The 20,084-nt window shown below is 42.5% G+C and overlaps 2 protein-coding genes across 3 annotated transcripts; one reads left to right on the plus strand and one right to left on the minus strand.

The window, feature by feature from the left end:
- Positions 1 to 501: 501 nt before the first annotated feature.
- Positions 502 to 2,335, minus strand: LOC119387945 (ragulator complex protein LAMTOR4). The gene is made up of 3 exons (XM_037655529.2): positions 2,089 to 2,335; positions 1,738 to 1,858; positions 502 to 666 (listed from the first exon to the last, which is right to left on the minus strand). The coding sequence occupies exons 1-3, from the start codon at positions 2,164 to 2,166 to the stop codon at positions 569 to 571; spliced, it is 297 nt and encodes a 98-aa protein (XP_037511457.1). The 5' UTR covers positions 2,167 to 2,335; the 3' UTR covers positions 502 to 568.
- A 183-nt stretch (positions 2,336 to 2,518) lies between these two features.
- LOC119387942 (UV radiation resistance-associated protein) lies at positions 2,519 to 19,709 on the plus strand. Of its 2 annotated transcripts, none has more exons than XM_037655524.2 (14): positions 2,519 to 2,894; positions 3,100 to 3,214; positions 3,326 to 3,360; positions 3,466 to 3,529; positions 4,776 to 4,879; positions 6,174 to 6,263; positions 7,950 to 8,050; positions 9,691 to 9,923; positions 12,118 to 12,290; positions 13,362 to 13,425; positions 14,409 to 14,574; positions 16,516 to 16,594; positions 17,376 to 17,464; positions 18,246 to 19,709. In XM_037655524.2, the coding sequence occupies exons 1-14, from the start codon at positions 2,826 to 2,828 to the stop codon at positions 18,859 to 18,861; spliced, it is 1,998 nt and encodes a 665-aa protein (XP_037511452.1). In that variant the 5' UTR covers positions 2,519 to 2,825; the 3' UTR covers positions 18,862 to 19,709. The 2 variants fall into 2 exon arrangements, with proteins under 2 accessions (XP_037511452.1, XP_037511453.1); XM_037655525.2 differs by having other exon boundaries at positions 7,953 to 8,050.
- The last annotated feature ends 375 nt before the right edge of the window (positions 19,710 to 20,084 follow it).

Below are 20,084 nucleotides of genomic sequence, written 5' to 3' on the forward strand. Positions count from 1 at the left end.
GTTCCCTAGAAAATCGTAACTGATCACAGGTTTTTAATGCACGCAGTGGTGGTATTGATTGCTACAGCATTTGCTCCGGAAATCAAACCTTGTTTCCTGTTGCTACAAGAGCCTCGTTTTGGCAATAACGTGAATACTCCACACCTTCTGCAACAACTTCGGTAGGCCTGGGAGCAGAGATTGTGAAAACAAGGCCAGCACTCTTACTTTTCTGCGTGGTAGCCTATGAATGGTGGTTATGAGTCTTGTAGCTGTGGGTTTAAAAGTTACAACTGCAAAAGTGGAGTAAGTGCTTTGTAGGCAGCTTCATCAGTGCAGCAGTGGTCCACCGAGTTGACAATTGCTCACAGCAATTAAAGGCTGCCTGCGAGCAACGGCTACTAGAAGCAGCAATCTATGTACACAAAATAACTAATGTCATTTCTGTGTGCCTAAAACAAAAAAAGAATAGGGGGGGGGGATGCAATAGAAAGGAGTCGCAATGATGATATCAACCAAAACACTTGGGAACAATAAATTTTATTTACAGAAGTTACAGAGCCTATTGTACAGTACAGTACAGTATAATCTAGACAACAACTGGCTCAACTGGCAGATACTCTCTCTTGGATATGAAAATTTTTTGGCTTGAAAGGGTCACAACATAGTAGTACTTCCCGAGGTAAACTGAAACAGAAAATGCACAGTAATTAGTCGGTGTGATCAGAAAACTGTCTGGACAGGAACACTACATGAAAAACTATAAAGCATAACTGCTCAATGATGTAGTGTGTGAAGCAATACCTTCTCTCTTCCACGGTTTTAATTAGTATATTATACGAAACTTCAGGAGTACTGCAGAGCACTATGGTAATAACTCGTAAAGAGTCAATACCGACAGCACTGTTGAATTATCAAAGCACATTTCTGCCCCATTCATTTTTCAGATCTGCAGATAAAGCTGTGTCAAAAAGTAAGGAGCATCTTAGCAGCTTGTGTTTCTTGCTTTTGGCTAATGCTATGTTCACAAAAATGATTCACCATGATCAGTGTACTGTACTGCCCCTTTACAGTTTGCATGCTCTTTGTGACTGCGATACAAAAGGGCTCAAATTTAAGGAAGTTAGAAGCTACAGAGACACTTTTTGAGCTTCAGAGGCTCGTTATAATTGAGACAACCAGGTACAAAGCATGTTTACTGAAATAACTTCGTGAAGAATTGCTCAGCTAAAGCAAAATCTACGAGTATTATGTCCTGCAGTGTCGCTGAGGCACCTTAGATAGAAAAGTGTCGCACTGAGGATAGAAAATGCCACTCAAGTGACATTTAATTTGGCAAGAATCTGGTTAGTTTTGGCACAAGCACACTTCAAACTTCAAAGCGTGAACAAATATTTACAGACAACGCACTATGGCAGGTAGTACTGATAAGGAAAGCAATTGCTGTGTGAACGCAACTTTCCGAAATCTCATGTTAGAGTAGAGAAGCCATTTATGTGTTTCATCTCACATACACGTGGAACGTCTGTTCTGTTCTGAATTCGCACAAGACAGTCGCGTAGCGCGCATGAGGAGTGGCATCTGCCAACTGTCACCTTCAGTGCCACAAGAAAAGAAACAGGACCAGCACTATTCTTTTTTTATTACGTGCGAAGTGACAATACTGTTTAGGGCAATTACCACTGGTTCCATAAACTGTAAAGCAACTATATTTGTGCGTTCGGGTTAATCAAAACCAAAGTACAACAGTCTACTTACTTGACATGCGGTTGATTGCATCACTGCTGTCTGAAGGCAGTAGATCACGCCTGTCTGCACAGTAAACCATCTTGCGGATGATCTCGCCGATACGCTCTTCGTTTTCAAGCTCGCCTCCCGACTGTAGGTAAGCACACAGAACATAAAATGAACATTCGAGTTACATGCGACAAAGCGGCAAGTTTTGATAGCGTGACAACTACACCTGACGATCCTTCAAACGCTATAATGGGCACTACATTGCAAACGAAATGTCTAACACGTTAACACAACCCAAAATAATTATTTTAAAAAGAGAAAAAGCCAAGGAGCTGAAGGCGAAGGGGCGTTAAAATGATGCGGCCTACTCACGCTCATGACACCGCCATCAGCATTGAGCACCAGATATCCTACTTGGTCCGGGATCTTTTCCATCCACGACAGCATCATTTCAACTCTGTGCTGAGACGATGGACAAACAATAAGGCTTCTTAACTAACAGGCAATCTTCGTAAGAGAACCACTTGACGATGCCTCGAAAATGCCTCGAAATGCAGAGCACGTCACTGACGTCACAACCAAAACACCGGAACTAGAATGACAGGAAGTGCTCTTTTCCTTGTCTCTTCCATTCATTACGACGTCATACGAGTGGAAGATAAGATAAGGCCATCGCAGCTGTCTGAAGTTGGTCGACGAGAAATGAATCCGATGCCCATTAATGCAATCGGAAGATTAGAAGTAATGGTCGTTAGAAGTCGCGTCGTTAGTTTGCCACGCTTGTAGCTTCCGGTTCCGCTGTTTATGTAGGTGTGCCTGTGCTCTTCTGTTTGGCACCCTTGCCGTGTTTGCTATGCAGGGCAAGTTTAGGAATGTGTTCAAGAATATTGACTGCTAACCTTTCTACTGAACAGACGCCGGGACGCACCGCGTAAAAGCGGGAATCAACGTGCGTTTCGAACAACGTTTGCTAGCCCGCGACGTGTGGTTTAATGGCGAAGTGAACCTGCGCGCAACAGGAAAGTGCCATTGGCCGTGTATACGCCCGCTGTTTACACTTCCCTTTGGTGTATGGGGATGTGTAACTGGTGCACCGTAAACGGACCACGATGGAATTGACCGACTACGCGTTCGACACACGAATACGCAGGCGGCACATTCCTTTGCTGAGCAATCAGGTAACACTTTCGTTCACGTGTTTTCGTGTTTTGTTTCGTTCTGTGCACTACAACTCCACCGGCTGTTGCGATTTACCAGCTGCCAAGTTGCGTTTTTTCCCGGCCCAGTTTGTAGCCGCTGTAGCCGTCGCTTGACACTTATTCTTGGGTACCTCCGGATACTGTTTCTTCCGCATCTTTTTTATTTATTTATTTATTTTTACAGAGGCGACTGAGGCACTTGACAGCAATACATGCGCGAAACGTCGTGTCACCCGAAATATCAGAGACTGAGTATTTTGGCCTTTTCTACACAATTCACCTAAACCGCGATGACCCCGGTGAGTGATGCAGCCTGCTTACTAAGCCGTAATGTGCTGCCTTTTGTAAGCGCACTGAAAAACGTGCGACATTTGACCATTGAAATAAAGTTTCGTTATGTTGGTTTTCAGCCATTTACACCAGTGAAGTGTGCGAAAATAATTTGGTAAGCGGGATTTTGCATGTCCACTGATGTTTCGATTAATAGGAAACACTGAATTTAAGTGTTTACATTATAAAACACAATGCACTTGTCTTATTTCTGCTACAGAATCCGATGTGGCAGCAACTACAGATGGCTAAGTTCAACAACCTGCGAAATAATTCTTCCAAATGTATCCTTTTTACAGATCCAATCACACTGTACCTTTGGTGTTTGTACTTGAATTTCTATTTATTGCGACGCGATTGTCAGTTCTGTCAAGTTTTTGCAGAAGTGTTTGTTGGGACCTAGTGTACATTGACTTACATTGGTGCAAGGAAGGTAAGGTGAGTGTTGCTGTTTACAGCACTCTTCCCAGTGAAGTTATGAAGCTGAAGTGTGTAGAGATGAGGGACATATGCGAGAGAGACGTGGCTTCATTCATTCACTCATTAATTTATCCATTCATTCATTCAAGGTAATCTACACATATCAAGCTACAAGAGCTCCAAGCTCAGGCTACAAAATCAAACCCCTGTAAAAGTCATAGGCCTTGGATCTTGTTTTTCGTCACTTGCAGTATGTGTGCACGTGTTTTTCATGAAACCAAAAAAAAAAAAGACAAAAAATACTTTGCAGCCAAGAACATGGACAATTTATTTATTACATAACCTTAATTTGGTAAAAAATTTCCTATTGCACCTGCACTTTCTTTCATCCCAACAGATGTGACTGGAAAGATAACTGTGCTGAGAGATGACTGTGTATATATGTACTGTTTGTGATCCTCAGGCTCATAGTGCAATCATTCCTCAGTTTCGGCAGTACTTCGAGGCTCAATGCCATGGCTGCATTTTCACAGCAACATGGTCTTCATAAGGAGCAACGACTCCACTCGCAAATGCCATAGATACGGACAGAGATAGAGCTGCGCCCATATCTTGGCAACCAGCACTGTGTAGATATGGACTGCAATATTTCCACCAGAGAGTAGTAAACGTTGCCTCCTAAGTAGTGGAGAAAGCCGCATGTTTTTTCTCCCCAGTCTTCAGATTATCTTGTCGAAATAGCGACATAGCATGTGGGAATATTAGTGTACCTTCTATTGGAAAGCACAGCACAGAAATCTTTTTGGTACATCTTCAAAACTGGAAAACTATGTTGCTAGGAAAGTATCATACTAACACAGTTTTGTTAACATGTATTTGTTAGCGAGTAAAACCATTTAGGTGCATTTTTTGCTCAGTGGTTCATCTCACCCATCACACTTTCTGGCTTTGTGCATTTGACAATTACCACAGTACGTATTATATTGTTCTACCTTGGTTTGCACATATGGCTGGGACGCTTACTTTGATAGCCTTCTGTGCAGTTTCACAGTTTATGGTATGCACTGAGATGGCATTTTTGTTTCCTTGACTCGTTGGGACACTATGCAGCCCTAGTGGTGCGAGTCTGGCTAACCAAGAGGAATGACTCTTGTGCCACTTGTCTGATAGAATGGGATGTCAATCTTCATGGGCTCTCCTTCCTTGGTGAACAGGTAGTCATTGGACTTTTTTTTTTCCTGTTATGGTAAATGTCAGGATAGTAATGACTTATTTAGCATCAATATTAATTGCTTATAGCAGTGACTAGCAAACTTGGAATTGTGACAGGCTCTCTGAAACAACATGCAGTTCATTCAGGGGCCAGTCTGACCTATAAACTAAATGTAATTAAGTGAAGCTGTGGCAACTACATAAACATGCAACATATGCAAGTGTGTTGATTGGCTTGACAAAGCCATGCACAGTCTGCATCATTGTAGAAAAGTTGTAGACACAAGGTTTCTTGTAAAGGTGTCCAAAGCCACAAGAAAAGAAAAGCTCAACATCAACTAGCTCTTTGCAGGACTGACAACCGGTGACAATGTGTGATTAGATCCTGGTAAAAATGAAAAGACAGTGAAATGTAGTGACAGATTGCAGCATCCTTTTCGTGTTGTGAGTAGGGTTTATATTTTTAAATCGTGTTTAAAAGTAACAAAAACCGGTATGTCGCGCAGCCTAGCGGAAGAGCCTTGAAGCTCGATTACGGAGTCGATCACTTTTTGCTGTATGTAGTCACGTAGTCTGATGCTGTCATTCGTGCCATAATTAGTCCTGAAAATTGGAGTATGTATATTATTAGCTATCCCCGCTCTATTATGTGCTGCTTACGATGTAAAAGGAGTTGCACGGTGAGAAGCGGCGCTGCCTTCGCGGTAGCCAGTGGAACATGTCGAGCCGCGGCGCATGCGCAGCAAACCGCCGCGCTCGAACACGAACGGCTCTCGCGCTCACTGTTTGCAGCATCGGTTGTCACTTGTCTTTAAGACTTCATATTCGCCGCAGATAGAACAATTCTGATTACAACTGTTTCACGGCGTTTTCCATGTTACCATTCCGTGATTAGACACTCTCACCGATAAGCTTTTCGTTGCGCTAAAGAAAATGGGCAACACAAAAATTAGTTGTCGGTCCCTTTAAGCTATGCATAGCAGTGGCCTTCACCATTGATAGACTTACTTGGGCACCTTACTTGTGAAGTATTTATAGCAAAAAATTTGTACTGTTTTGACACATCTGTACACATTTTATTATTTTAGTTACTTGGAGCATTTGCATTTCACTCGAGTAACCATGCATTTCCTCATGAGTAGTCCAACTTCCCTTTAACTTACTCAAATGTTTTGTTTTGTTTGTTGGATATGGCCACTGATATTAGTTAGGGAACAAGTATGTTATGAGATTCCTTAATGAGACAGTTACGTCGCTTTGCATAACCTTAATGCGAGTTTTTTTACTTTTTGAAAGGTGCCCAAGGATGGAAGGAAGTTTCTGCCGAATACACTCCTTTTTGCCATGCCAGAAGGCATTTATGGAGCTGCAAACACCATTGTGCAGGTGAGGGGTTTCCCCAGGAGTTGAACCTATGGGGTGTGTATAAATATCAACTGGGGGTGTCTGAGAAGCGGTGGTTATCTTGAATTTTTTATTTGTGTCAATGTGGTTGCGTATCACTAGCTACGCTTGTGAGTCCAATATTCATGACAAAGATCGCAAAGAATTTATACTCCATTTTATACAAGAAATAGAGCCGTACTTACGAACACACAGGATCGAAGAACATAAGACTGTATATATTGTGTTAGAATTTAAGGGGGGACATGGGTCCTGAAATTTTTTTTTAATTCTTTGTCGATTGAGATGAAACTTGCTGAGTTTATGCATATTTGTGTGCAGATTTCAAATATGCAATTATTTTTCTAGTATACCATATTGTTTTTAAAATATCAAACATTTCATATGCTTTTTGGGAGCCCCAGTTTGCCTAAACTGAGAGAGTTACAAAGTAATTAAGCACATCGGAATGACCTGGAATAAGTACAGAGTGCAAGAAAAGAATGGATGTCCTAAACCTATTTGAACAAAAGTTATGGCACGATGAACATTCCAAATTAGTTTACTCCTAGCTGGGATTTCAGCCACAAATATTCAAAATGCCACAATTTTTGTTCAAATGGCCTTAGAACATCCATTCTTGTTTTCTTGCACTCTGTACTCATTCCAGGTCATTCTGATGCGCTTAATTACTTTGTGTCTCTCAGTTTAGGCAAACTATGGCTCCCAAAATGGCACCTGGAATTCAAAAACTACATATTGTACTAGGGAAAAAAATGCATATTTGAAATCAGCACACAAATATACATAAACTCAGCGGGTTTCATTTAAGTTGGTAAAGAATTGTAAAAAAAAAAAGTTTTCAGGCGTAGTGTCCCCCCAACTGACTTGCAGCTGCTACACACAGCAGTTAGTTTAATATGTATGGACACAGGTGCCGTGCACATCTGCTTGTTTCGAATCTATTAAACAAAATTGGCCATCACAAAAATAAAATTGATACAAATTAAAGGGGCACCTTCAGAAAAACAAGGGGAAGTGAACAAGCCCTCCTTTGGGTGTTTGTGGAAAAATCTCTGGTGCAGGTACAGGCTGTACTTTTGCTTATAAGGAACAAAAAGGCAAAAACCCCTGTATAGTAGCTGCAAGTCACGTTAAAATATACTAAACATTGGCCTTTAAATGGCCAAGACAGTGAAAACTTGTATATCTTAATTCTGAACAGTAGCGCAAAGAAGCACATGGACAACGACAGATCAAGACTGGACACAGCGCTGTGTCTCGTCTTGATCTTTCGCTGTCTGTGTGCTTTTTTGCGCTACTGTTCAGAATTATGCACTACCAACTAGCCCATCAGTCTGTCCTTTTGTATATCTTTCTTACATATTCGGTTTTCTCTAGCTTTTTAGTTCTATCAGTATTTCATAGGTTAACAAGTTGTTCTGATAGCACAACTAACCACAGGAATGGTTTGTGGGTGCCTACAAGTTGGTGTCGTACAAGCCTGCTACAGTGTTTAGATTATAACCTTCGTTTCGTTTCTGACAAAGGCACATTCGATTATTATGACTGAATTATTGCTGATTACTCATCTATGGGAACCACTAACAAACACGTACATTTACATGATCACGCTGCATCCATTCACATTGCTGACAACTTGGAATTGTTCCTTGCTCCTTGTTTCAGCAGGGACCAAAGGGCGACAATTCAGGCCACAACTTATACGAAGTTCTTTACTCAGACCCAACTGTGATGAGGAATTCCTGCTCAGTCAACAGCCTAAAGCGGTAAGCAACTTGTACTGGTATTCATACCAAATTTCAGTAAGCGGGCGACAGAACTCAAGAAATTACATGTCTGTATAGTCTTGTTCTTAAAAAAAAAAAAGCTAACTTTTGGGGTTTTACATGACAAAACCATGGCATGAGTGAGGCATGCCATTCCGAAGGGACTTCAGGTTAATTTTGACCAGCTGGGGTTGTTTAATGTGCACCTAAACCTAAATTCAGTGGGGTCACGGAGTCAGTACCCTGTCGTGATGGCAGCACTTTGATATGGGCAAAATGAGAATGCTAGCGATCCTAGTGTGGCCAAAATTAATCGAGGTCCCTCCACTGCTGTGTCAATGCAGTTTTAGAACCTTAAACCATGCAGTTTCTTTTAATAATCATATGTTAATTATGGCGACTATTCTACATTAGTTAATAATTATTATACAAATTTTGTTCTTCACACACTCCCAAAGGGCTTTTTATTCTGACTCTATCTGATGATTTTGAAACATGAAATTGGGGCATTCAAGTGCCATTAAACTTGGTGAAATAGGCAAAATTGGTTTGGTATAGTATTTTCAACATATAGAACTTCTGTGATAGACTGATGCCATGAAGCATACTTAATGGAAAGGAAGGGCTGACTTTTGGCCTTGTTGGTATGACATATCTGAAGTGTTTAGCACAGAATTATCAAGACGGGACAAGAAGGGAGAACACGTACACATAGCGCCTGTGTGCACGTTCTCCCTTCTTGTACCGTCTTGATAATTCTGCTATAAACACTTCAGATTCAGTTAATGGAAAGGCTTTATTATCACGGTCCTTTCCAGTGCTTCCAAGCCAGCCCTGCATAAGCAGTAATGACATAAAGCGCGGTCAAGCTAGGTTGATGTAACAAGCATTTCACGTTTACACCGTAGTCAATGTCGGGTCAAAATCACAGCGAGAAGTGTCCCTCAAAGGCAACACGTACGCATGTGACAGCAGGTAATGTGTTCTAGTAAAAGTTCTGCGATTGAATCAATGAGTGCATTCAGCGTTTCTCTTGGTTGGCAGGGAGAGCATTGACAAAGAGGTTGAATGTGCTCATGATGGCCAGTGCAAACAGAACACAGCACAAGAAAGGGAAAGAGGCGCTGTGTAGCGACTGAAAGTGTATTAGAAAGAGCATGAAATATACATATGGACAGCAAAGAGATTATCACACGTACCGCACGCCCCTGAAGATAACCAAAAACCACAAAGCAGTATTAGCGCACATAAATGGACACAGCTGATTGATACAGAAGTGGCTTTTCTGGAATGTGCGCAGTTGTGTCCATTTGTGTGTGCTAATATTGCTTTGTGGTTTTTTGGTTATCTTCAGGGGAGTGCGGTTCACGTGACAATCTCCTTCCTGCCCATATATTTATTTCGTGTTTTTTCTAATAAACTTTCAATTGCTAAACAACTGTGTCATCTTTCCTTTTCTTTTGCTGTGTTTTGTTTGCCCTGGCCATAATGAGTATAGTATTACAACGTACCCAATTTGCTACCTTATTAAAGGTTGAACATGGTTGAGTAGCAAGAAAATTTTGAATGAACGAATGCTGATAGAGTTGATGTTGAATATATTTGTGTACAGGTAGAATCTTTTTGTTTTACAATTTCAGGATGATGATGACTGAGAGAGCTATCAAGCAAACGCAAGCATCAGTGTCGCGTGTTCGCCGAGCTATAGAGCAGCGGCTTCAGCAGAGGCTACAGCTTCACGAGCGTCTTGCCGAGCAGGAAAAGGTGCAGCTTCGGATAGGTCTGCTGAAAGAAGTCATCGAAGAGCGTTCTCGGCAGCTCGAAAAGGAACAAGTAGCCTGCCGAGCTAAGGCGCAGGAGCTAGCTGACAAAGGTGCCTCATTTTCTTCATTTATTTTTGTTCATTTTTTTAGCGTTTTAGTTGAATGCCACAAATGCAAGTTGTTTTTTGTGGCCTGCATCAACATTGCAGGAATGTAATGTGTGTTCATAAGGGGCATAGCCTGCCTTTTATCTCAAGGGGAGGTTCTTGCTGTCCTATATATAGGTATGTGTATATACTATGCCCATGGGGATGAGGACAATACTTATGGTACTTCAATTTTGCCAACATCGTGCTTTTTTTTTTTTTTGGTGCAATTGATACCTTGAAGTGTTTGTAAACTATTAAAAAAGTATTCATATTTATGAATATAGCACCTATTCAATTTGAAAATCAAGTCTAACAGGAAGCTATACAGCTCGATATTCGAAATTCCGAGTATTCGCACGTACTTACTAAAGATGGTGAGCCAATCAGAAGAGAGAAAAATACAAGGCATTCCTCTTGTGTGTTCATGCTTTCTGTAGCAATAATTCAACCAAGCCATTACGCAAGGCCATCAAGATCACAAGTTTGTCTGGAGCTTGTCCAAAAGCAGTGACTTGCTTGTCCAGTTTGTACAGCCAGTTGAGAAGTGTATCTCCCAATTATACCGCAAAACTCTAGCACATGGTGTCTTAACAGAGTACATTGTCAGCTTAGCTTGTACATGCTCGGCTTGGAAAATTTGTTTGCATACTTCTTTAAAAAAAATTGAGAATGTAAAGTATCAAGTTCAACCTTGACAGCTATGTTTAAGGGGTTAACGGACATGGGAAAAAAAAGAAAAAGAGATAATCTATTTTGGGCCATGTCACTGCATTACTTGCAGGAAATATACTAGAAATGGGCTTATACAGTTCTTGAACGAAGCTAAGTGGTGGAAACTGATGTACCGTTGAAATATAGGGTTCCTAAAGGGACACTGAAGGCAAATTTCAAGTCGACGTTGATTATTGAAATAGCATTCCAGAAACCTCATAGGGTTTGTTTCATGCCAAGGAAATGCTTATTTTAAATCAAAGTCATGTTTTAGTGGTCCACACAGCGTTAGTGCACTTCGAATAGCGCGCCTGAAAAGGCCTCCAGACAGCATTTGCCTTGCCCCAACATTGCCCGCCTTTACTGCCCGGCAGCCGATGCTGTGGTTTCTGCTCTGAAGGGCACATTACACAACATCACGTGGACACCGCATTTTGTCGAACTTTCCATTAGAGTGACTTTCATGAGCATGCAAGGCACACGCTGCAGTACGCGATAAGGAAACTACCACTAAATACCGACCGGGCGAGCGGAGCGCCGCCCTTCGAAAACAAAACTTTTGCACAACCCGCGCCGTTCTACACTGTAACGTCAAATTCCGCTTTCAATGAGTCAAACTGAAACGCACAAGCAGCATTTTATTACGTCTTGCAATGCTCTGAATGTTCTTTTTTTTTTTTATCATATGGGATAATTTGTACTCGGGACTCTTGACGTCGTCGGGCTCGTTCCAAAACGTCCCACTGGTGGTGCATGTAGTGTCCTACATCTAACTTAACTTCTCGATTACTACAGCACTGCTATTGATAATATTGACATTTTGGACATTCTCAAACATTGACCTTCCACTCTAACATAAATTTTTATTTGCCTTTAGTGTCCCTTTAACCTGCACAAGTTCGCATATTAGATAAAAGGTTAGTGGTATGCTTTAACAACTGTAGCAGTTTGAAAGTAATAGGCATTGTTGCAGGTATTACTTAGTTACACTGTAAGGTGACTCCTTATAATATTGGAAGAGGCAGGGGAGTCACGTTTTGTGCTTGCAGAATAGAAAGCCAGCTTTCCCAGTTTTGGGCCTCTTCAATGTGTGACTAAGGCACAACCGAGGGTTCTTGCTGCAGTCTCATTCATGAACTCATGTTGATTTTCTCTTGCCATACATATACTAATATGTCGATCTTGTTCACATGATGTGAAAGCATTGAGCAATATAGTGGACTCTCAGCAAACAGAAATCTCTTAACATAGCTGCTGCTCAAACAGAACAATTGCCTCTAATAGGATTGGTTTCATACTTGAATTCTGCAGCCCTGTTCACCTCTCAGTAAACGGAACTCCTGTTAAACGGAACACATTTTCCTGGTTCCTTCAGGTTCCGTTTAATGAAAGTCTACTGTACCTAGCCAATGCACTGTCGATTGACTTTCTTTTGCACGGGCAGAGAAGCACCTGGCAGCAATGGCAGCCGAACTCGTGGAGAAGCGGAACACGCTAGTGGAAAGACGGAGGCACTACTTTGAAGTTCGGGAGAACCTGCTCAAGACTTCCTCGCGGCTGCTGTTCAGACAGAAGGAGCTCATCACTGAGCTGGCTTTCATCTACCCCGTAGTGTCTGTAAGTGTGATGCCTTCTGATAAACATTAACAATAATCATTGGCGTTTCATGTTCCAAAACCACAATATGACTATGAGAGACGCTGTAGTGGAAGGCTCCGGAAATTTCGACCACCTGGGGTTCTTTAACAGTCACCTAAATCCAAGCACACGTGCCTCTAGAATTTCGCCTCCATCGAAATGTGGCCACTGCCACTGGGAATAAATCGTGCGACCTTTGGGTCAGCAGTTGAGTGCCATAACCACTAGTATTCCCATACTTGTCAGTAACCCTCTATCAGGGTGGCTCATTTGGATGGCAGTCACATTACTTGTTTTTGCCTTGTGTGAAATGCATTTTGGAAGTGCTTTAATCTGTGTCTTCAAGTGACTTATTCAAAAAGTCAGCACTTTGTCTCTACTATCATTTTGTTATAGTATAGTTCACTTGTCAACGAGTGCAGTTTCACTACATTTGCTGATCAACTTTGTTATGCGTTAAAGGGGATATTTTTGGCCATTCTCCTTACCTCTTTACGATGCTTGTACATTGCCCATATTGGCCAGTGAAAGGGAATGTTGGTATACTAGTATATGCAATTATCACTAGCTGCATAAGCCGCATGTCTCCAGAATGGCCTAGTGAGCACGCTTCACAAATGCAGTTGTTTTGTTTAATCTTGCAGCTAAATTAATTTGTTCACTAATTCAATTATCTATACAAGTCAAGCCATGTGACAATTAAGGAAGTGACACAAGAGAAAATAAGGTTTCGTTGCTTTATTAGGTAACGGAAGGATGCAGCATATGACTTTTATTTAACGTTGGCTGTGAAGGGAACTATTTTTTCTGGAGCACTTAATCTTCAGTGGCCTTCTACCACTCTCACTCTTGGGGCATTGCAGTTTTCAGTATGCCTTCTGTTTCATTGTAAGCACATCAAAAGAAACGCTGGTATGATGATGTGACATTACAGCTTACATACTCTACAAGGAATGAGATGTCAGTAGGATAAAATCGCTGCGAGCTATGATGTGAAGACTTTTGCTTCTGGCCTATCTGTTTAATACTCACTTTCAATATGTCTTCCAGTTCCCAGAAGAAAAAGGCTACACTATTTGTCTTGTTCATCTTCCTAATAGTGAGGACTTCAGTGGTGAGTGTTCAAACTCTTGTGTTTTCCTATTAGTACTGAGTTTGGAATTTGTTGTACTCTCATGTAAGGCCACGACAATAACTTTCAGTTTGTTTGTTCAGCAATATGTGATCGGTTAAAGGTATTTTGGAGCGTATAATTTTTCTTCTTTAGAGGCCTCATTGATGTTGGTGCTGTGATCATTAGATGCAGGCTGTCGCAACAAGGGGGGGCAAAGGCACCAACAAAATGAGAAAAAGGTCTTCAAAATTCTTGCTTAAGTTTTTATTTCACCATACATGACTTCATCAGGCCCTCCACTTCATTTGCATACAGTCTGAAAATATCTAACGCCATCTTCGACAAATTGCACCGGAGTGCCCAGATGCTACGATGATTGGACGAAACGGCACACCAGGGCGCCCCGGTGTGCACCGTTGCGATTTGATGAAGATGCCATTAGTTTACACTTATGTCTTCTCTCCGGGCTGGTGAACTGGCCCAACAAGAAGTGTCCTTTTGTAATGTCTTTTTCAGTTAGTGTCGGCCATCACTTGCTTACTGGTGTCACTGCTAGGTGGTGGGATGACACTTTTGTAATGCTAATGGCACTTCATTGTTTTGTAGAAGTATGAACACTGTCATTCTCAACATCCAACAACTTTGAGCATCGAGAATTTCGCAGCAGCTTCACATAGGTGCTTGGCAGTACCACTATAAATGCATATACTGGTCTGCTGCGTACTTTTGACCGCATTCATCACTGCACATTGTCGAATAATGTGTGTTTCACTAACATATCATACGTGGAACACCAGACATGCTCGGCCCGGCTATTTGGGGAACATTGTAATGTGCCCAATGCTGCAAAGGCACTCTACCATTCCATTGTATTGTTTATGCATGCAAACTTAATAAAGCTTTTCCCTGTTGAGTGAAGAAGTGAAGAGTAAGTAACGGTGACATTGAAGGCGCTGTGTTATTTCTCTTGTTTTCCGGCGCAGATCGGGATGACCAAATGATTTCGGTTGCCCTGGGTTACGTCGCACACACGCTGCTAATGATGTCTCACTTCTTGGACATGCCACTCCGCTATCCCCTTATCCACTGTGGATCTATGTCTTCGGTGCGAGACAACCTCATCGAGCACTTCACAGACAAAGAGCGCGAGTGAGCATCTGCCATTCTTATCTATCTGCTACCGAGTTTTTCGCTAAAGATTAGTCAGTTGGCCTGAGCCAGCTAAAATAATTCTGCCTGTGACTCTGCCTTAATTTGCAAAAGCACATAAGTTCTCCATGAGACAGCCAAATCTGCGGTTATGTGACTCATTTTTACGAGTCATATAACAACATAACCAATGAGTTATGCCTTTTTATTCTGCGCAGCATTCCAGCATGGAACTCTGGCATGCAACAGATGTAGCAAACCATACGCTTGAAGACTAGTGCTCGGCAGGACCTGTCTAGTACTATTTTAGTTTTTGTGCGGTTAGTGCCACCTCTCGTTCACTAACTGTGGACAGGTAATAAGATTATATCTGGCATGCACACCTCAGGACATTTGAAAATGCAGTAAAACTGCCCATTTTCATGCTTTGACTGGTATGCTTGCGAAAGTCAGCTAAGTGATATACAGTCGACGTTCGATTTCCCGGACCCTCAAGGGACCGCGAAAACGTCCGGAAAATCGGGCAGTCCGGAAAAACGAATGCACGTGAAAACGTGCATTTTTGGTAGGTATTTTTCGCTGACGGAGAGGGTCACAGCCGGAGTACAAGATTCCCATAGCAATTCAGCCAATGCATTGTTTAGGTGGCTCTGAAAAGAGCCGTTTATAAAAAAAAATACAACGTGGCCGGCACTACCTCATAGGTCAGCACTTGGGCGCAAAGAAGTCGCTTATTTTCTTTTGCACGGTCCGCTTGCCCGCAATTATGTCTGCCTCAATTTCAGTCAACATCATGTTGCCGCTGTACACCAATGACAGTGTCATAAGTGCTCGCGTCAACTCCGTGTTCGTTGGCTGTGTAGGAGCTGGCTCTTCGTTCTCGGTGTCATCGGAATCCTCCGTAACTTGATGAATGATTTCGTCATCGGTCAACTCCGCACATAGCTCGAGGTCTTTGTCAGCGTCGGCGAAGCCCTCAAGGGTTATCTCGGCTGGAATCAACACGCCGCCAGCGCGCAGGTCGTCGAAGGCAACGTCCGCGGATGGCAGTTCGTCATCGTGAGCCTACGAGGTGGCTTTGTGCGCTTCGAAGGCGCGGACGAAGACGAAGGAGCAGTCGGTGCCATTGCTGTAAACGGCGAATCCGCTCGACGAAAAGCGCAGCACGAAACAGCGAGGAACTCGGTGGATGCTGAAGGTCGGGAAACGTGATCACTGAAGGTAGCGCGCAGCAGCAAACGATCAACCGCAGACACGACCGCAGAGCTGGCACAGCTGACAAAACAACACGTGAACGAACACAGTGAGGTTTGGCTTGGCTAAGCTACGGCTGGCAACGGATTGACACGTGCGGTTTCGAGGTTACGGCAGCCGCGGCGCGGTGCGGCGTTGCTGCTGATGCGAGTATGGTGGGTTCAAGGATATGAAAATGAAAACAACCAAAATGGCGGCGTAGGTGGTGACTTTGGGTCGGCGGTTAACAGTAAAAAGTCCGGAAAATCGGATGGCGAAGGCTATAAGCGTCCGGAATTTCGGACTTTTTAATACATTGACTCTACGGGGAACTTGACGGTGCCACAGACGAGTCCGGGAAATCAGGCATGTCCGGAATTTCAGGCGTCCGGGAAATCGGACGTCGACTGTATAGTATTAAATTATTTGGTGGAAAGATAAGTGGAAACCACAAAATAATTTCTTGGATAACCTTTCTTTCCATGTGGTATCACCATGTGCCACCATGCATTCATTCCCTTGCTTGATTTTCCAACACAGGTTTATCGACACAGATATCTCTGCTTTTAGCATATCTGATTCATTCTTGGGCTTTGTCATCATTCAGATCTGAAGATCTACCCAGAGTTTGCTACCTTTGCTGTGTTCGATTTTGGGAATTTTCTTTGCAATTTGCCCTCTCAGTTTTATCTTGTATGTCAATTTCAGGTTTCCCTTGTATATGAAAGGAAAGGACCGCATGACGTTCAACTACGGTGTCTACCTCCTCAATCGCAACATTGCCCAGGTATTGGCTCTTATACATCTCTGACCTTTAGCAGCTGTTTATATGATCAACATTTGATGACTTGGTGTGCCTCTTTGGATGAACATCTCATATTTGCAAGTCAAAATCTTGGGAGTTTCGATTTGCATTCTGTAGTAGTAGTATATATACAAGTAAGCAATGGATTCATTTATTTGGATTCTGTATGCCTAAATAGATCAACAGTCTTGCTTTTTTTTTTTAAGGAACTCTTGCCACATATGCTTTTTATGCCAACGCCACACTCTAGTGCATGCTTAGATACAAGTTTGTTTTAAATGTTAAAAGGACTACAGGTGGCCGTAACAATTGCAGAGCTGTCTGTTAAGGTATTCCTCATGGCCTTTGAGACACACAACAATGTTAGCTATTCGACACTAGTGGCAGACAGCCATTACAGAGGTTGCCTGTTACGTAAATGGTGACTCAAAACCTGCTCATTTACATTAATTTTATTGTATTCATTACTGTAATTTTACTCACGCTTGGCATAGTGCCCTCAAGTGATATGCCTACTAAACTTAGGTCTACGGCCAGCAGAAGGTAAATTTAACTACTAAAGAAATGTGCAGAGCCCTGCTTCTTGTTTAGGGTAGAGTTCAACCACATTATATTGCATTCAACAAAGCATTATTACTATATATCCCTCGTTGACTATAACCATACTTGTATCCCTCACAGGCTGATATAGGTGCAGAAAGTTTTAAATTAACTCCGTTAAATGTCCATGTGTTCATCCCCTTGCCTTTCTTTTTCACTCAAGTTGAGGTGTTACTGCAACATCGTCACCAAAGATCTTCGGACAACCCTGCACAATCTCCATGGGCTTTATGAGTTCTACAGCATAAAGCAGTGAGTATAACTTCGTACAGTAGACTCATTAAACGGAGCCTGAAGGGACCAGGAAAATATGTTCCATTTAACAGGTGTTCCATTTACTGAGAGAGGAACAAGGGTGCAGAATACAAGTACGAAACCGACCTTGTCAGAAGCACCTGTTCAAGCGGCAGTTCCATCTAAGAGATTGCCATTTACTGAGAGTCTACCGTATTTATTTTTTCTATGCTGTTGCATCTTGCTTTCTCTTTCAAGCTCTGGCAGTTTGACCTTTGTTATTTCTTATGTTCTGCCTGTAGCATTGGTGCTTGTGACTATAAAGAAGTGCTGACACAATTGAGAGCATGTTTTAGCACTTGATGTGTTACGCGAAGAAAAATGTGTTTACGGTGATCGATCAATAAATCGAACGATTTCATGTTACTGCCACTGGCCCATGAACTCTGTGCATAACGACGGTCTTGCACTCTATGTCGGCAGATGCCCATCAAAGATTTTCCATACATACATATAGATACTCTGGAGAGCATTAAAGGATCTGGCAAAAAATAATGTGGCCACAAACATGTCCACGTAGTTTATGCAATGTCCCCTTTACTTTGAAACTCTCTGCTGGGGCAGCAAGGAAATTCATATCTTTCCAAAGTTCCCATCTCTCAAACCTTTTGAAGGCAGATGCATGTTTCTTATTGTGTCCACTCAAAGCCCTAGCTTCATACTACTACTACTACTATAGTATGTCAGTAAGTGAACACATTTTAACACTTGCTGATTGGTTTTTGATCTTTTCTCGAAGGAACAGCCAGCCAAGCAGTGCACCAGTGCCAGTGCCGGCTTCTCCTCTGGCCGTGCCCATCAAAGGGAACAACACCATTGGATCTGCACGGGAGCAACGGTCGTCAGACCATGTCCTTTCGCCTCCCACTGCAAAACGCGAAGACATGGAGCACATCTTCAAATGTGGGGAAGAGCCATCGGGCGGAGCGGAGGCAAGCGCAGCTGTTGCCCCGCAGAAACTGAGTAGTTCCCTAGACAAAGGGCTGGACAGCTTTCAGAGCACAGTCACCACTGAGCCCGAGGACAAGAGGAGCACCGCACTGCCAGTCAAGTTCCCAACGCTTAAAAGCAGCTATCGCCTCAGTGAGCCAAACCTCCGGGAGTTCGAGGCACGCACCATGTTCAAGGAGAGACGGGCAGTGACGGAGCACTTGTTGCCCGTGCCGCCCGTTGTGTACGATGCGACAGAGGAGAGCGGATCGCTCAACAGCGGTGACGGCATTGTAGAAGTAGCCGTGGACACGCTGTTTGACGCAGATCTGACGGCACGGACGGAGCAGTTGGCCAGTGCAGTGCGCAGTTTCCGGACATACTCTTCGGTGTCATCGTCGAATGGACCGAGCCCAAAGCCATAGCGTTTTTTACCCTCTCATAGTTTAGAGGGAAGTGGGTTGGGTTGTGAAAGCCCTGTGCAAGACTTGCCCTCTTTATTACTAATTTGAACTGTTTTGATGCAAAGAACTTTACATCTGCAGCTCGAGGCAGCTGGTTTTTTTTATACTCTTGGCATCGTTGTCGGGCTTACAGACAGCAGTACGGTGTATATTTTGGCTACGTCAGTTTGCTCTGCAAGAATCTGAGAGTTTTGGTCTCTTGTGTATACAGGTTTCTAAATGTGCGTAGCCTTGGTAACGGAGTTGATTATGAGCACTTCGTCTTTTCTATAGTAGAATGATGTCCTCTCTGGTAGCGACACCATTTGTGCCTGTTGATTGCAAATATCAAAGAACCTGTTACCCATCAGTGGTAAATTAATCTGTATATTGACTGGTTATAGTAAGTTCAAGAAGTTTTTATGCTGTTATAAACGTATGCGGCATGTTATATAATATTATTTTGAACGTTAACGTAGTTATGAGTGCGCACGTTCTTTCAGGATGGCTACAAACGCCTGACTGTTGTAAATTTTGTGTTAATGAGTGATAACTCCTTTGTACACTATATTTTGTTGTGATGGCTTTTCGTGTGAACTGCCACATTGCAGGTGAAAATTGTAACTGTGCAATGTGATATTTGTTCGCTTGCAGTGGGCATTCGCCACACAAGGTAGAATCATTGTGATATTAGTGTCTATCTTTTCTATGATGAGTGCTTGAGCACAGGACTTTCTGCTGGGAAACATAAAGTAACTGCTCATGCTAGTCAAAAAGGTTAGAAAGCACACCTGTATTCAGCTTGGCTGTTTGTGAGACTGAGATTAAAAGTGGACAAGTTATGCAGTTTGTGAGTGATTTGAATGGATCCATGTCTTTTGGATGGTGTCAGTAAGTACATGGGAAAGCTGCAGTATCGTATTCAGTCAGTGATTGAATAAAAAGTCAAAGCTTATGCATAGAGCACTCTCACTGGAATAACAACTTTCTACTCCTGCTACATCAGTGATATATTAAAACTGTTGTTTTTCTCTGTTTACACAGATTTCATCGTGATGTATCAAACAGCGCATAAGACACTGACAAGAATTACGGGTGAAGAGCACTCGGGTGTTTATTGTACTAGTGCTTGAGCTGCTTCAGAAAACACAATCTTTGAATATTGAACTGAATCAATAATATTTTTGCCAATTGGGAATGAAGTT

The sequence above is a fragment of the Rhipicephalus sanguineus genome, chromosome 3 (assembly GCF_013339695.2).
Source record: "Rhipicephalus sanguineus isolate Rsan-2018 chromosome 3, BIME_Rsan_1.4, whole genome shotgun sequence".
Taxonomy (NCBI): domain Eukaryota; kingdom Metazoa; phylum Arthropoda; class Arachnida; order Ixodida; family Ixodidae; genus Rhipicephalus; species Rhipicephalus sanguineus.